The sequence below is a fragment of the Periplaneta americana genome, chromosome 2 (assembly GCF_040183065.1).
Source record: "Periplaneta americana isolate PAMFEO1 chromosome 2, P.americana_PAMFEO1_priV1, whole genome shotgun sequence".
Classification (NCBI taxonomy): Eukaryota; Metazoa; Arthropoda; class Insecta; order Blattodea; family Blattidae; genus Periplaneta; species Periplaneta americana.
In genome coordinates, this window is record NC_091118.1 from 69,528,589 (window position 1) to 69,541,696 (window position 13,108).

At 36.7% G+C, this 13,108-nt stretch overlaps 1 protein-coding gene across 3 annotated transcripts in view; it reads left to right on the forward strand.

Moving 5' to 3' along the window:
- The window catches only part of LOC138694324 (NHL repeat-containing protein 2), a 56,738-nt gene that overhangs the window by 23,484 nt on the left and 20,146 nt on the right, over positions 1-13,108 (forward strand). For all 3 annotated transcript variants that reach the window (XM_069817934.1, XM_069817937.1, XM_069817936.1), the window contains 2 exons: positions 326-582; positions 6,838-7,063. In XM_069817934.1, coding sequence (XP_069674035.1) covers positions 326-582; positions 6,838-7,063 — 483 coding nt within the window. The remainder of the gene's footprint in view (positions 1-325; positions 583-6,837; positions 7,064-13,108) is intronic.

The following is a 13,108-nucleotide window of genomic DNA, read 5'->3' on the forward strand; positions in this document are numbered from 1 at the left end:
AAATGAGAAAGTGATTTCAATTTGTTCAATCCAGAGACTGTCAAAGAAAATGGCACCAAACTAGTTTTATCCTGCCCGCCATGGGTCCCTATCCTGTGCAAGATTAACCCACTCTCTATCATCATATCCCACCTCTTCTTGAGAAGCCTATTGACGACTTCAAGTGTCTTTTGAAAGCTGATCAAAACTAATTTTTCATTACTAGCCATTCTTTTCTTCAGTGAGTGTACATATATGAACTTCACTTGTATAATTACTCATATTTGCATTATGATTTTAAAAAGATATTATTAGACGTTTTTAATACAGTATTTGGTGTTGGCAGATCAACCTTAGAACCCTACATGTGCGGACACTTGTGGGAACTGGCGTGCAGGGCACAGACCATATTGGGGGTGCCCGGCTTGTGAACCAGATTATTTCCTCTCCCTGGGACCTGTGTCTGGTGTCCAGCAAGCTACTGAAGGAGCCACTTGCACCAGAAAATGAAACAGCTGAGAAAGATGTCCTATTGATTGCCATGGCTGGCTTACACCAAATCTGGGCATTTTTCTTGAGCGACGCTGTGTGGTGGAAGGGCAAGTGGGTGTCTTAATCTATGTAAAAGACTATCTATATTTGTCTCGTTTCTAAGCAGCTTCAGGGTGAGGCAGTGTCTGTTGGCTTTTAGTCCCGCTCACAGTTGCTTTAATGCAAGTTGCTTACTCTGCTTGCACGTATCTGAATTCTTTTCTTGCCTTGTGATTCTTGTTCCCCTCCCCCCCCCCCAACTTTCCAATGGACAAGACTTTGCAGTCTTGTTTAAAGCTTTTATAGTAATATAACAATTATGTAACAAATAAATAGTTTCCTTTGCTTTTATTAACTGACCTCTACATATTCCTGCAGTGTTTTTGTTTTTGCATCACAAACTTTGGAACAGTGGATGATAATGATTGCTTTGATACGGAAAGCAGAAGAAGATAACAGATGATAGACGACATTAAGATATGTGGATCATATGTGGAGAGGAGGGCAGAAAATAGGAAAGATTGGAGAATGCTGGCTTTGCAGTCAAAGACCTGTCCATGGGCAGATCACTTATATATAATATTATCCGTTTATTTCTTTATTAATAATTTTGCTGAATAATAACGAAAACTCAGAATAGAATCTTTGTTGGATTATATGACTGTTAAAATTAAGGTTTATGTAACAGAAGAATAAAGTTTACTTATAGAAAATGAAAATAATATAGAATTGAAATATAAACGCCAGTTTATTCTTTAGTCATTAATGGTCTCTTCTCGAGGCTCTAGCATTGAGATGAATATCCTGCGAAATGTTAAAGCTCTCAAGACATTGGTAAATTATATTCTACTTTTAATATCTTATTTTAGCTCTCATAAACAAGTTGTTTTACTTCGGAAAACGCATTATGTGTCTTTCTCGTGTTAAATTTACATTACCTTGTTAACATGTTTCAGCCTGTTATTGGCCATCTTCAGAACTGGTTGTTGCTGTCTTGGCGCCTTTTGTTTGTGTTTCCTGTGGGGGTGTGTTTGTGTAGGGTAAGTGCAGTCAAAGAGTTTGTGTGTTCTGAAATTGAGTTGTGTGTTGAGAAAACCGATACAACCCCAACATAATAAGAAAGACGAAATATAATCACAAAAAACATAAGAATACAACGCAAACACAAGAACACAAAAAAATATATCATACTAACGTATGAAAACAAAAACACACACGAGATTTCAACCTCAGTCAAGAAATGAAATTACAACATCGCATACAGAACAAATAATACTCTACAAAAGCATCTCAACACACAAGCAAACAAATACAACCACACAGGCGTATACAAACTCAAATGCAATACCTGCAACAACTTCTACATAGAACGGACAGGCAGATCATTTCAAACACGTTACAAAGAACACATCACAGCCATAATAAAATTACAAAACACTTCCACATATGCAGAACACATCACAAATGCTAACCACACCTACAGAGACATAACCACAGACATGGAAATTCTACACATCCAATCAAAAAGCCAGAAACTAAACACACTAGAACAATACGAAATATATACACACACAAAAACACATCCAAATGAAATTCTCAACACACAACTCAGTTTCAGAACACACACACTCTTTGACTCCACATTACACTAAACAAACACACCCCCACAGGAAACACAAACAAAAGGGCCAAGACCAGCAACAACCAGTTCTGAAGATGGCTGATAACAGGTTGAAACATGTTAACGAGGTAATGTAAATTTAACATGAGTAAGACACATAATATAGTGATATAGTATTAAAAGTTGTATAATCAATATGTATGTAAAATTGTTTTATTTTTAAATTCTGAAGAGTATTGAACATAAAAAGAATTTACTGTCTCTCATTGCATGAACATTTAAAATGATCAATACACATTCACATCTTAAAAAGTTTCCTATACTTAGAACCTGTAGGCTCATTATTTTTCATCGCTCCCTTCCTTTCCATTGTCTTCTACAGTTTCTGTACCTCGTCTGTTTCCTCTTCTTCTTCTCTTCATTCTACTTCTGCTTCTCTCCTTTTTCATCTTCTGTTGTTTTTCTTCGTGCGAAATTTTTCTACTTCATCTATTCCTAATTCTGGTTTATCTGCTTCCTCCTTTTTTTTCCTTCTCAGTTCCATCATCCTTCCCCCTGTTCCTTTATCATTTTGTTCTTGTTCTTCCTTTTAAGTAAATAGGCAGTAATTCCAAGCAAACCTATTAGTCATCTTTCCTGCAAATGCATTTCATACAACAGTTTCAAGATTTATTGTTTTGTATAAGAATTCTGGTGAGTTGGCAGTAATTTTGATCCTGCACTGTAGCATTGTGGTATAAGCCTTCATGCCCAGGACTCACGGGTTTGAGTCCTCATGGGAAGGGAATATTCTCGTGAAATTTCGGTCAGTGTATGGGATCGCTACCCAATCATGATAAATTTGGGAAGCTGCGATAGGTAGTGGAACCTGGTTACAGAAACCAGCCATAATGATGGGGGGATTATCATGCTAACCACACGATGATGATGGATGTATGATCGTTTACATCTGCTGAGGCATGTAGACATGACGCCAGCTGATTGGTCTTGGCCCTTTATGGGCTATTGCGCCATAGATTTAATTGACAGTAATTTTGTCACAAATGAAATATATAATATATTTAACCCTTTTTTTCTGTTGATTTAAGTACTCTGTATTTCCTTCAAAATTTAGATTTAGTCTTTAAAGGCTTGTCTCCACTGATAAACATTTAACAACATGTTAAATATAACATGTTGAATTTAACATGCATATGGACATTTCAAGTCTCAATTGACTTAACATGTTGACTGAGTATGTTGAAGTTAACACTTTTAAACATACGATGAAAGAGTAATGGAACAGAGAAAAATTCTCTCCGGCGCCGGGATTTGAACCCGGGTTTTCAGCTCTACGTGCTGATGCTTTATCCACTAAGCCACACCGGATACAACTCCGACGCCGGTTAGAATTGTCTCAGATTAAGCTCCAACTCTTGGGTTCCCTCTAGTGGCCGCCCTCTGCACTACGTCATAGATGTCTATGAACTCAGGACCGAAGTCCACACATGTGCTGAGGTGCACTCGATATGAGTGACTAGTTGGCCGGGATCCGACGGAATAAGCGCCGTCTTAAATCACGAAGTGATTTACGCATATCATTTATATTATTTTAATGTACCCAAGTACATATGATATTTCCATGCAGATATTCTGCGTCATCATACGATGAAAGAGTAATGGAACGGAGAAAAATTCTCTCTGGCGCTGGGATTTGAACCCGGGTTTTCAGCTCTACGTGCTGATGCTTTATCCACTAAGCCACACCGGATACAACTCCGACGCCGGTTAGAATCGTCTCAGATTAAGCTCCAAGTCTTGGGTTCCCTCTAGTGGCCGCCCTCTGCACTACGTCATAGATGTCTATGAACTCAGGACCGAAGTCCACACATGTGCTGAGGTGCACTCGATATGAGTGACTAGTTGGCCGGGATCAGACGGAATAAGCGCCGTCTTAAATCACGAAGTGATTTACGCATATCATTTATATTATTTTAATGTACCCAAGTACATATGATATTTCCATGCAGATATTCTGCGTCATCATACGATGAAAGAGTAATGGAACGGAGAAAAATTCTCTCCGGCGCCGGGATTTGAACCCGGGTTTTCACCTCTACGTGCTGATGCTTTATCCACTAAGCCACACCGGATACAACTCCGACGCCGGTTAGAATCGTCTCAGATTAAACTCCAACTCTTGGGTTCCCTCTAGTGGCCGCCCTCTGCACTACGTCATAGATGTCTATGAACTCAGGACCGAAGTCCACACATGTGCTGAGGTGCACTCGATATGAGTGACTAGTTGGCCGGGATCCGACGGAATAAGCGCCGTCTTAAATCACGAAGTGATTTACGCATATCATTTATATTATTTTAATGTACCCAAGTACATATGATATTTCCATGCAGATATTCTGCGTCATCATACGATGAAAGAGTAATGGAACGGAGAAAAATTCTCTCTGGCGCCGGGATTTGAACCCGGGTTTTCAGCTCTACGTGCTGATGCTTTATCCACTAAGCCACACCGGATACAACTCCGACGCCGGTTAGAATCGTCTCAGATTAAGCTCCAACTCTTGGGTTCCCTCTAGTGGCCGCCCTCTGCACTACGTCATAGATGTGGACTTCGGTCCTGAGTTCATAGACATCTATGACGTAGTGCAGAGGGCGGCCACTAGAGGGAACCCAAGAGTTGGAGCTTAATCTGAGACGATTCTAACCGGCGTCGGAGTTGTATCCGGTGTGGCTTAGTGGATAAAGCATCAGCACGTAGAGGTGAAAACCCGGGTTCAAATCCCGGCGCCGGAGAGAATTTTTCTCCGTTCCATTACTCTTTCATCGTATGATGACGCAGAATATCTGCATGGAAATATCATATGTACTTGGGTACATTAAAATAATATAAACTTTTAAACATGTTGGCGTGTTTTCCAGCAGCAATGGAAAACATGTCAAGTCAATTCATTTGCTTGTACAGCGTCGGTACAATTCGGCAAAGTTCGTAAGTTTCCATAGCAACAACTAACTTCCGATTTTTGGCGCATATCTTGATCATTTTTATATGATCCTTGATCCATGGTGCTGGCTGTAAGTTGTTCGAAGTAATGGAGTGGACGAAAGAAAATACATTAGAATAAAATTGATTAATGCACTGATGGAAAGGCCTTGTTTGTGGAATGTGTCTGCAAAAGAATACAGAGACAAAACAAAGAAGGCCGACTGTTTTAGAGAACTGTAACTGGAATTATTATTTAACTGTTACAATAGAAAGTTTTTGCACCCTCGTCATACGTTAAACATTAATGCTATGTTGACATCTGTAATGGTCGTATTTTGTGAAGTATATTAACGTTCGTAAAACTTCGAAAAGAGTAATTATACCCGCTCCTTTAACATTTATCATATGGTAGGTCCTATGATACCAATCAATTGTGCTGTAGTTTTTTTTATTGAGATGAAATGGCTGCTCTTAATTGTGTGTATTTCTTTGATATAACACGAAGTATTTTTTGCAGCATTATATTAAAATCATATTCGGACATTCTCAGAAAGTTTTTGAATCCAAATCGATCTTTAACTGTAAGCTCGTTTAGAATGTCTTCTGCATTGTGTCTTTTACTAAGATATTGCCGCACCCACATTCTCATTTTCTTCCTTTTCAAGACCTTGTAACAAGCAATGGAGGCAATTACAAACGCCAAATCATGAGTCCATTGTCCAAGGTTGAAAATAAGACACTACCTACATTAAAATCTCATAGACTCTTTATAGTGGACTACGCGAAGAAAGTCAAGTTTAACATGTTTAATACGTGTGGACAAAGTGTTAAATGAAATTAGCATTAACATGTTCAATCAACATGTTGGGATGTTAACAGTAAACAGTTTAACATTTAACATGTTGTTGTTAAATGTTTATCAGTGGAGAGGAGGCTTAAGATTCTCCCTTACCTTCCTTTTTCAGAAATTACCTAAAATACTTACTTACTGGCTTTTAAGGAACCCGCAGGTTCATTGCCGTCCTCACATAAGCCCATCATCGGTCCCTATCCTGTGCAAGATTATTCCAATCTCTATCATCACATCCCACCTCCCTCAAATCCATTTTAATATTATCCTCTGATCTATGTCTCGGTCTCCCCAAAGCCTTTTTCCTCCGGCCTCCCAAGTAAACTTTATATGCATTTCTGGATTCGCCCATACGTGCTACATGTCCTACCCATCTCAAACGTCTGGATTTAATGTTCCTAATTATGTCAGGTGAAGAATATAATGCGTGCAGCTCTGTGTTGTGTAACTTTCTCCATTCTCCTGCAACTTCATCCCTCTTAGCCCCAAATGTTTTCCTAAGAAATTGATTCTCAAACACCCTTAACCTATGTTCCTCTCTTAACATGAGAGTCCAAGTTTCACAACCATAAAGAACAACAGATAATATAACTCTTTTATAAATTCTAATTTTCAGATTTTTTGACAGCTGACTGGAAGACAAAAGCTTCTCAACCGAATAATAATAGGCATTTTCCACATTTATTCTGCGTTTAATTTCCTCTTGAGTGTCATTTATATTTGTTACTGTTGCTTCAAGATATTTGAATTTTTCCACCTCTTCGAAGGATAAATCTCCAATATTTATATTTCCATTTCGTACAATGATCTGGTCACGAGACAGATCAGAACAGTGCCAGAAAAATAAAATATTCCTTCACTGAACTGTTGCAGGATGTATGAGGCTGGCACATGCGCCGCCATCGTGGGCACTGGTAAGGAGGAGAATCGCAATAATTCATACCCGCATGCAGCAGCATTTGCTCAGCCCTCAGGTCTCTGTGTGGTAACGGAGTTGCAATCTGTATTTGTGGCAGACAGTGAAAGCTCCAGCATCCGCAGGATATACCTCAATAGTGGAAAGGTGGCTGCTGTTGTTGGTGGTGACCGCAACCCCTCTGTGAGTGTTATATATAAGCAGTGTTACATGAAGCACATCTACAGGATAGCTTCATAAAAGTTTTTGTAATCTGTTTTATTTCTCAGAAATGCAACATGATAAAACTATTCCTAACACATTTCTTTGAAAATTGGTCCTCAATAGTTCCCAGGTTTGCCCCTGGACCTGATCTGGACACTTCACATTTTTCATATTTGGAATTTCTTTATTTGCAATAAGATCGCCACTCTGAGTGGCATCATATTTGAAGTCAATGGAAAATAGCATGTTATCGCCAACTCACTAGCAACTTCCTCATTCAGAGGTCATTTCTTCTGTCAGACTTGAACATTTCACTTTAATTTATTTGAAGCAAAGACCATGAATATACAGTAATCGAAAAAAAATTTGTAACACATGCAGAGAGAGAGAGAGAGAGAGAAAGAGGGGTGCGTGCGCGCGTATGCATCAATTTTTATGTGGTAACTCAGTTCTGGTGCCTCTATCCTCTATCTTCTGACTTATCATCATCATCATCATCATCATCATTGGCTCGACAACCCATTGAGGGTTCTAGCCTTCCTCAGTATTTTATTCCAGCCATCTCTACTTCTGGCCTTGACTGTCCACATTCGTGCACCAATAAAGTTGGCATCTTCGTATACATTATCCTCCCATCTGCTCCTTGGTCTTCCTTTGGATCGGCTTCCTCCAGGATGTAAAGGCTCTTTTAGCGGGTCTAGTATCGTCCATTCTTACCAGATGTCCAGCCCACTGCAATCGACCAATTTTAATAACTGTTATAATATCTGGCTCCTTAAACAGATCGTATATTTCTTTATTATATCTAATTCTCAATTCATTATTTATTTTGATGGGTCCTTAAATTGCTCTCAGAATTTTCCTCTCGAAGATACGAAGTCTTCTGGTGTCCTGTTTGTTCATAGTCCAAGTTTCCGAGGCATACGTCAACACCGGCCTAATAAGCGTCTTATATATTCTTATTTTAGTTGAGATGGTTAAGAATTTCGATTTAATATATTTCAGAAATCCAAAGTAACATCTTCTGACTTATCAACAGTTTTTTTTCTGTAAAACTTAGCCGAAAATGCTGTTAATAGCATTACATAAAATGGATAAGCTAATAATAGCATTTGATACAGCACAATAATTGTTTGAATCTATTATAATTGAACATTCTTCTAAAATACGGTCATGAAATGGAATCTATGGAATTGTTCTAAAATATGGTCATGAAATGGAATCTATGTACTTTTAAATGCCTTATGTTTTTGTACACAAATTGTGTACAAATGGACATCTAAGAAATATTTTATTATTAAGGACATAAGGAATTGCCTACAGTATCTTAACAATATTAAATTAAGTCTTACATAAGGAACTTCTTCTCCTAAACTGTTGAAGCTAGACAGCTGATCCTTTTTTACAGTTCATGAACAAATAACTTGACTTTATACTGAAACAGAGGTTTTTCTTTAATTAATTTTCTTGCTGAGAAACATTTTTTTTCCTAATCATATATTTTCTTCAACGATTTTCAGTACATTACTCCCTGTAGCATATTTAAAATTTAACAAATTTCAAAAACATTGTTTCAGTACATGTAAAACGTCCATATAAACAATTCCTAAAAATTTCAGCTTTTAGAATAAATAGAAACCGGGAAAAAGGTTCATTTTGTATGGAAAAACGAAACTTACGGGAAATGAGCATTAAAATAATGTATATACATGTACTACACCCACTCCTTAGAAAAACGAAAAGTTAACATGAATATAACGTTAGTATAATAATACTGTATGTGATGTACCACTTTAAAGAGGAAAAGTCAAAGAACAAATTGGAAAAATAATATATATATATATATATATATATATATATATATAAAATTTCCCGCTCAAAATCCGTAAATATATGAAGAATGAGCATTAAAATTAAAACTTCTACACCCCTTCTCAGAAAATCTAAAAATTCAAATTGATACAATTTTAGTATAGTCATATGTGATATACTACAGTGACATCAAGAACTTTTTCCTTACATTTTTATTGTACCTTGGTTTTTGACTATACCACAGTCTACTATATACAGTCACGAAGCTTGAGTTTTGAGAGTGCTAGAAACAATAGACTGTGACGGTACTATTTTGCATTGCCTGTAATGAGGCGATATTAGCGATCCTAGTGGTGAGCAACTATCTAATGTTTGCATATTTACTATGTATTGAGCTTCACGACTGTATATACTGGACTGTGACTATAGTGACTATACCATGCAGGCTTTGCTTAATGGTAAGCTTTAGTTGCCATGGTAATATTTTACACTGCATAGGTACAATCAGGACGTAGTTAAAAATGCAAGGAAAAAGTTTTTGATGTCACTTTATTTCAAAGAGGGAAAACCGAATAATATATAGGAAAAATAAAAGATAAATCAAAATTTTCAACCAAAATTTAATCCTCTCCCTCTTTAATGTATGATAACAGAAATACAATCCTTGGTTAAAGAATTACAGTATTGAAGTGAACACTAAGAAAACTGAACATAAACAACACCAGTTATTCTTAATACATTTTGAAAGCGAGTTTAAATTTGAAGGCTCAAGTTGCTGAATATTGTGATCATTTACATGTACAGAAAAACCGAAAAACTTCTCCCCTTTGATTAAGCAAAGGTTCTGATAGAATCTTAACTTTTCTAACAGAGGACTAAGGCCTATCAGATGACTGCTGACCATATATCTACATGCCTCATCAGATGTGAACGATCATCCAACCAGTATGGAGGTAACATGTGTCCAGCACAGTTATCCCTCAAACTATTATAGCTGGCTCCCTAAATTCATCACAATGCTGGGTGGACATCAGTCCGATACACTTGGACTGGCCGAAATTTCGTGAGAAAATTGCTTCCCCTATCACGCCTCGGCCCAGCGTGCATTCTGCAATTCGGGTTCTAGACATGATGCCTTTGACTAGTGGTTCCCAGTCTTTTTTGACTGATGACACACTTTACTGAATGTCCACGATATCGCGACACACTTATTTGTTTTTATTAATAATATAATAATAACAACCAGTGCTTTTGTTCTGGAGAAAAAGATGGTGGAACTCTGTGTAGAATATTTTATAGTGGACGGGGAGATGATTATTGTTCACTGCACGGGAATTTTGTCGTTTTTAACCTCCTTTTCGTCCAACTAAGACTTTCAAGGCAAAAGTAGAATTCAAAGAAAAATTATATAAAAACAGTTATTCACACATATTTCGGTTCCATGATGAAAAATGCAAGAAAAAGGTGCCGGAACCCCATTCCAGCATGTTCCGCCAGAAAAAAGCACAGATAACTTCTATGTAGTGTCGGATATCCAGTGTTGTAGATAGGTCAATGTTAACACGCAATTGATAATTCTGAAAAAAACAAGCAGCAACTTGAGTGATATTAGAAGAAAAACAAAGGCATGTGTTAAAAATTCTCCAATCTATCTATACTGGATGTCCGATAATAGATTTTTATTATCGTTTTTTAAAAATTGCCTATTTAAATTAATGTGATGTCTGTGCTTAGAGGGTTGCACAGTTTCTCTATATGTGATCTTATGGTTGACAGACCAACAAGTAAATAATCTTCAAGATCCAGTCTGTTCCTTTGTTTAGATTTCATTATTTTCATGGTAGAAAATGCTTATTCACACAAGTATGACGTTAAAAACGGCAGTCCTAAATGTCTTTTTAGTTTATTTGGCACCATTGACTGATTTGACAAAACATTTCCGCATATAAGACATTCGGAATTTTGTTTATATTCATCTCCATGCCACGAAAAACCGTATTGCAAGTATTCATCACTATATTTACGAAATGCAGTACATTTTTGTGAACCCTGAAAGAAATTTTCGCTCATATTATTTGAATTAGCATTGCTATCATCTGATCCAGAACTTGATTCAGATTATCTTTTCCGAATTAAAAATTTATCCATGATAAAATCTAAGAAAGCACTTTTGATAGTCACACTATCACCCGTTCACACGTGTATAAATACTGACGATTCTAAACTCTGTTTATTATTAAGTGGGAAGTGTAAACTAATTACTAAGCATTGTTGCAGGTGTTCACTCTCATTCGAATTATTATCACTAGGCAGAAAAAATAAACTGTGCATGTATTGTTGTAGGTGTTGCACGTTTCATTGGTAAAGTCTGTCTCAAAATAAACTGTATCATATCAAAAACTTCGTTGTAAATAAAAAAAAATGCGTTGTAGAAGACTTTCTGGATGGCATAAAATTTAATTTTCAATTCCAAAATTTCCCGACACACTGGTTGAGAAACTCTGCCTTAGACCAGTGTTTCTCAACCTATTTGATAACGAGACTCTCTTTCCCTCACAATACTTTAGTGCAGCCCCCTGCCTAAGGTGTAGGGTAGAATGTAGAATATAGTAATTTAAAATTCTGTATAAGTTTTCATACAGCCGCTTAAAAATTATATTATTATTATTATTATTATTATTATTATTATTATTATTATTATTATTATGGAAGCTTACCTGATGAGTGGAATGAGTCACTAGTGGTTCCCATTTACAAAAAAGGGAATAGAAAAGATAAGATTAACTATAGAGGCATTAGTCTATTAAATTCAGCCGCTAAAATATATGCAAAAATCATAAATAGCAGACTAAAGCCAATCACTGAAACGATACTTCTTGAAGAACAAAACGGCTTCAGAGAAAATAGGTCTTCAATTGATGGAGTTTTTACATTGGCCCAACTTATCGAGAAACATCGAGAGTTCAATATTCCAACACACATAACATTTATTGATTTCCAAAAAGCATTTGATACTGTAAATAGATCAACACTTTGGAACATTTTAAAGAAAGAAGGGATACCTCAAAATTTAATTTATACCATTCAAAGCATGTACAGAAACACAAAGATTAAAATTAAAATTAATAACAAGATTAGTTTAACGACTAGGATAACAAATCAAGGCTTAAAACAAGGTTGTCCGCTGTCTCCTTGTTTATTTAATATATATATTAATGCACTTATTAAGGACTGGGAAATTGATTTGGCCACACATTTTATGATCGATAATAAACCCCTTAACACTCTGCTCTACGCAGATGATGTAATTATATTAGCTAACACCGAAGACAACTTACAAATGGCAATTCATAGGTTATATCAAAAAGCAAAAGAGTACAATTTAGAAATTTCTATACACAAAACAAAAACCATGGCCTTTATTGGTAAAAATTCTATAAGAACTAAAATAGTTATCAATAACTCTGGAGTACAGCAAGTAAATGCTTTTACTTACCTTGGCTGTAATCTCTCCTATATTCATTCTCGAGATATAGATAATAAATTAGCCAAATTTCAACAGCTGCTAAAAACAATTAGAAATACACTGTTTAAGAAGGTCCGGCAATACACAATTTTGAAATTCTACAAAACAATGGCCATTCCAACTTTGCTATATGGATCAGAAACTTGGACTCTTAACAACTAGTCAACTGAAAAGAATAGAAGCAGCTGAGATGAGATTACTAAGACCGCTAGCAGGCTACACTCTCTATGACCATAAATATAATGAAGACATCCGACAAGAACTAAATATCGCAGCCATTACAGAGACAATCCACAAGTATCGGAGCAACTGGCATGAGCATGTTCAACGGATGCCAAATGATAGACTACCCAGGAGATTATTAAATTACAGACCCCTTGGATACCGAGATCGTGGACGCCCGAAGAAGCGATGGAGAGACCAGCTTTTCACCTGAGATGGAACAGGCCAAATGGCCTAAACCCTGATAGCTATTTATGATGATGATGATGATGATTATTATTATTATTATTATTATTATTTTGTTCTTGGCCCCCATTAACTGCACTTCTGGCCCTTAGAGGGCCGCGGCATCCAGTTGAGAATCACTGCCTTAGACTATGACGCTATGACACGGGACAGTAATTATGCATACATCTTTGAAAATGTTGTTGTTGTTGTTATCTAATGCCGGGCTTTGGCAACGA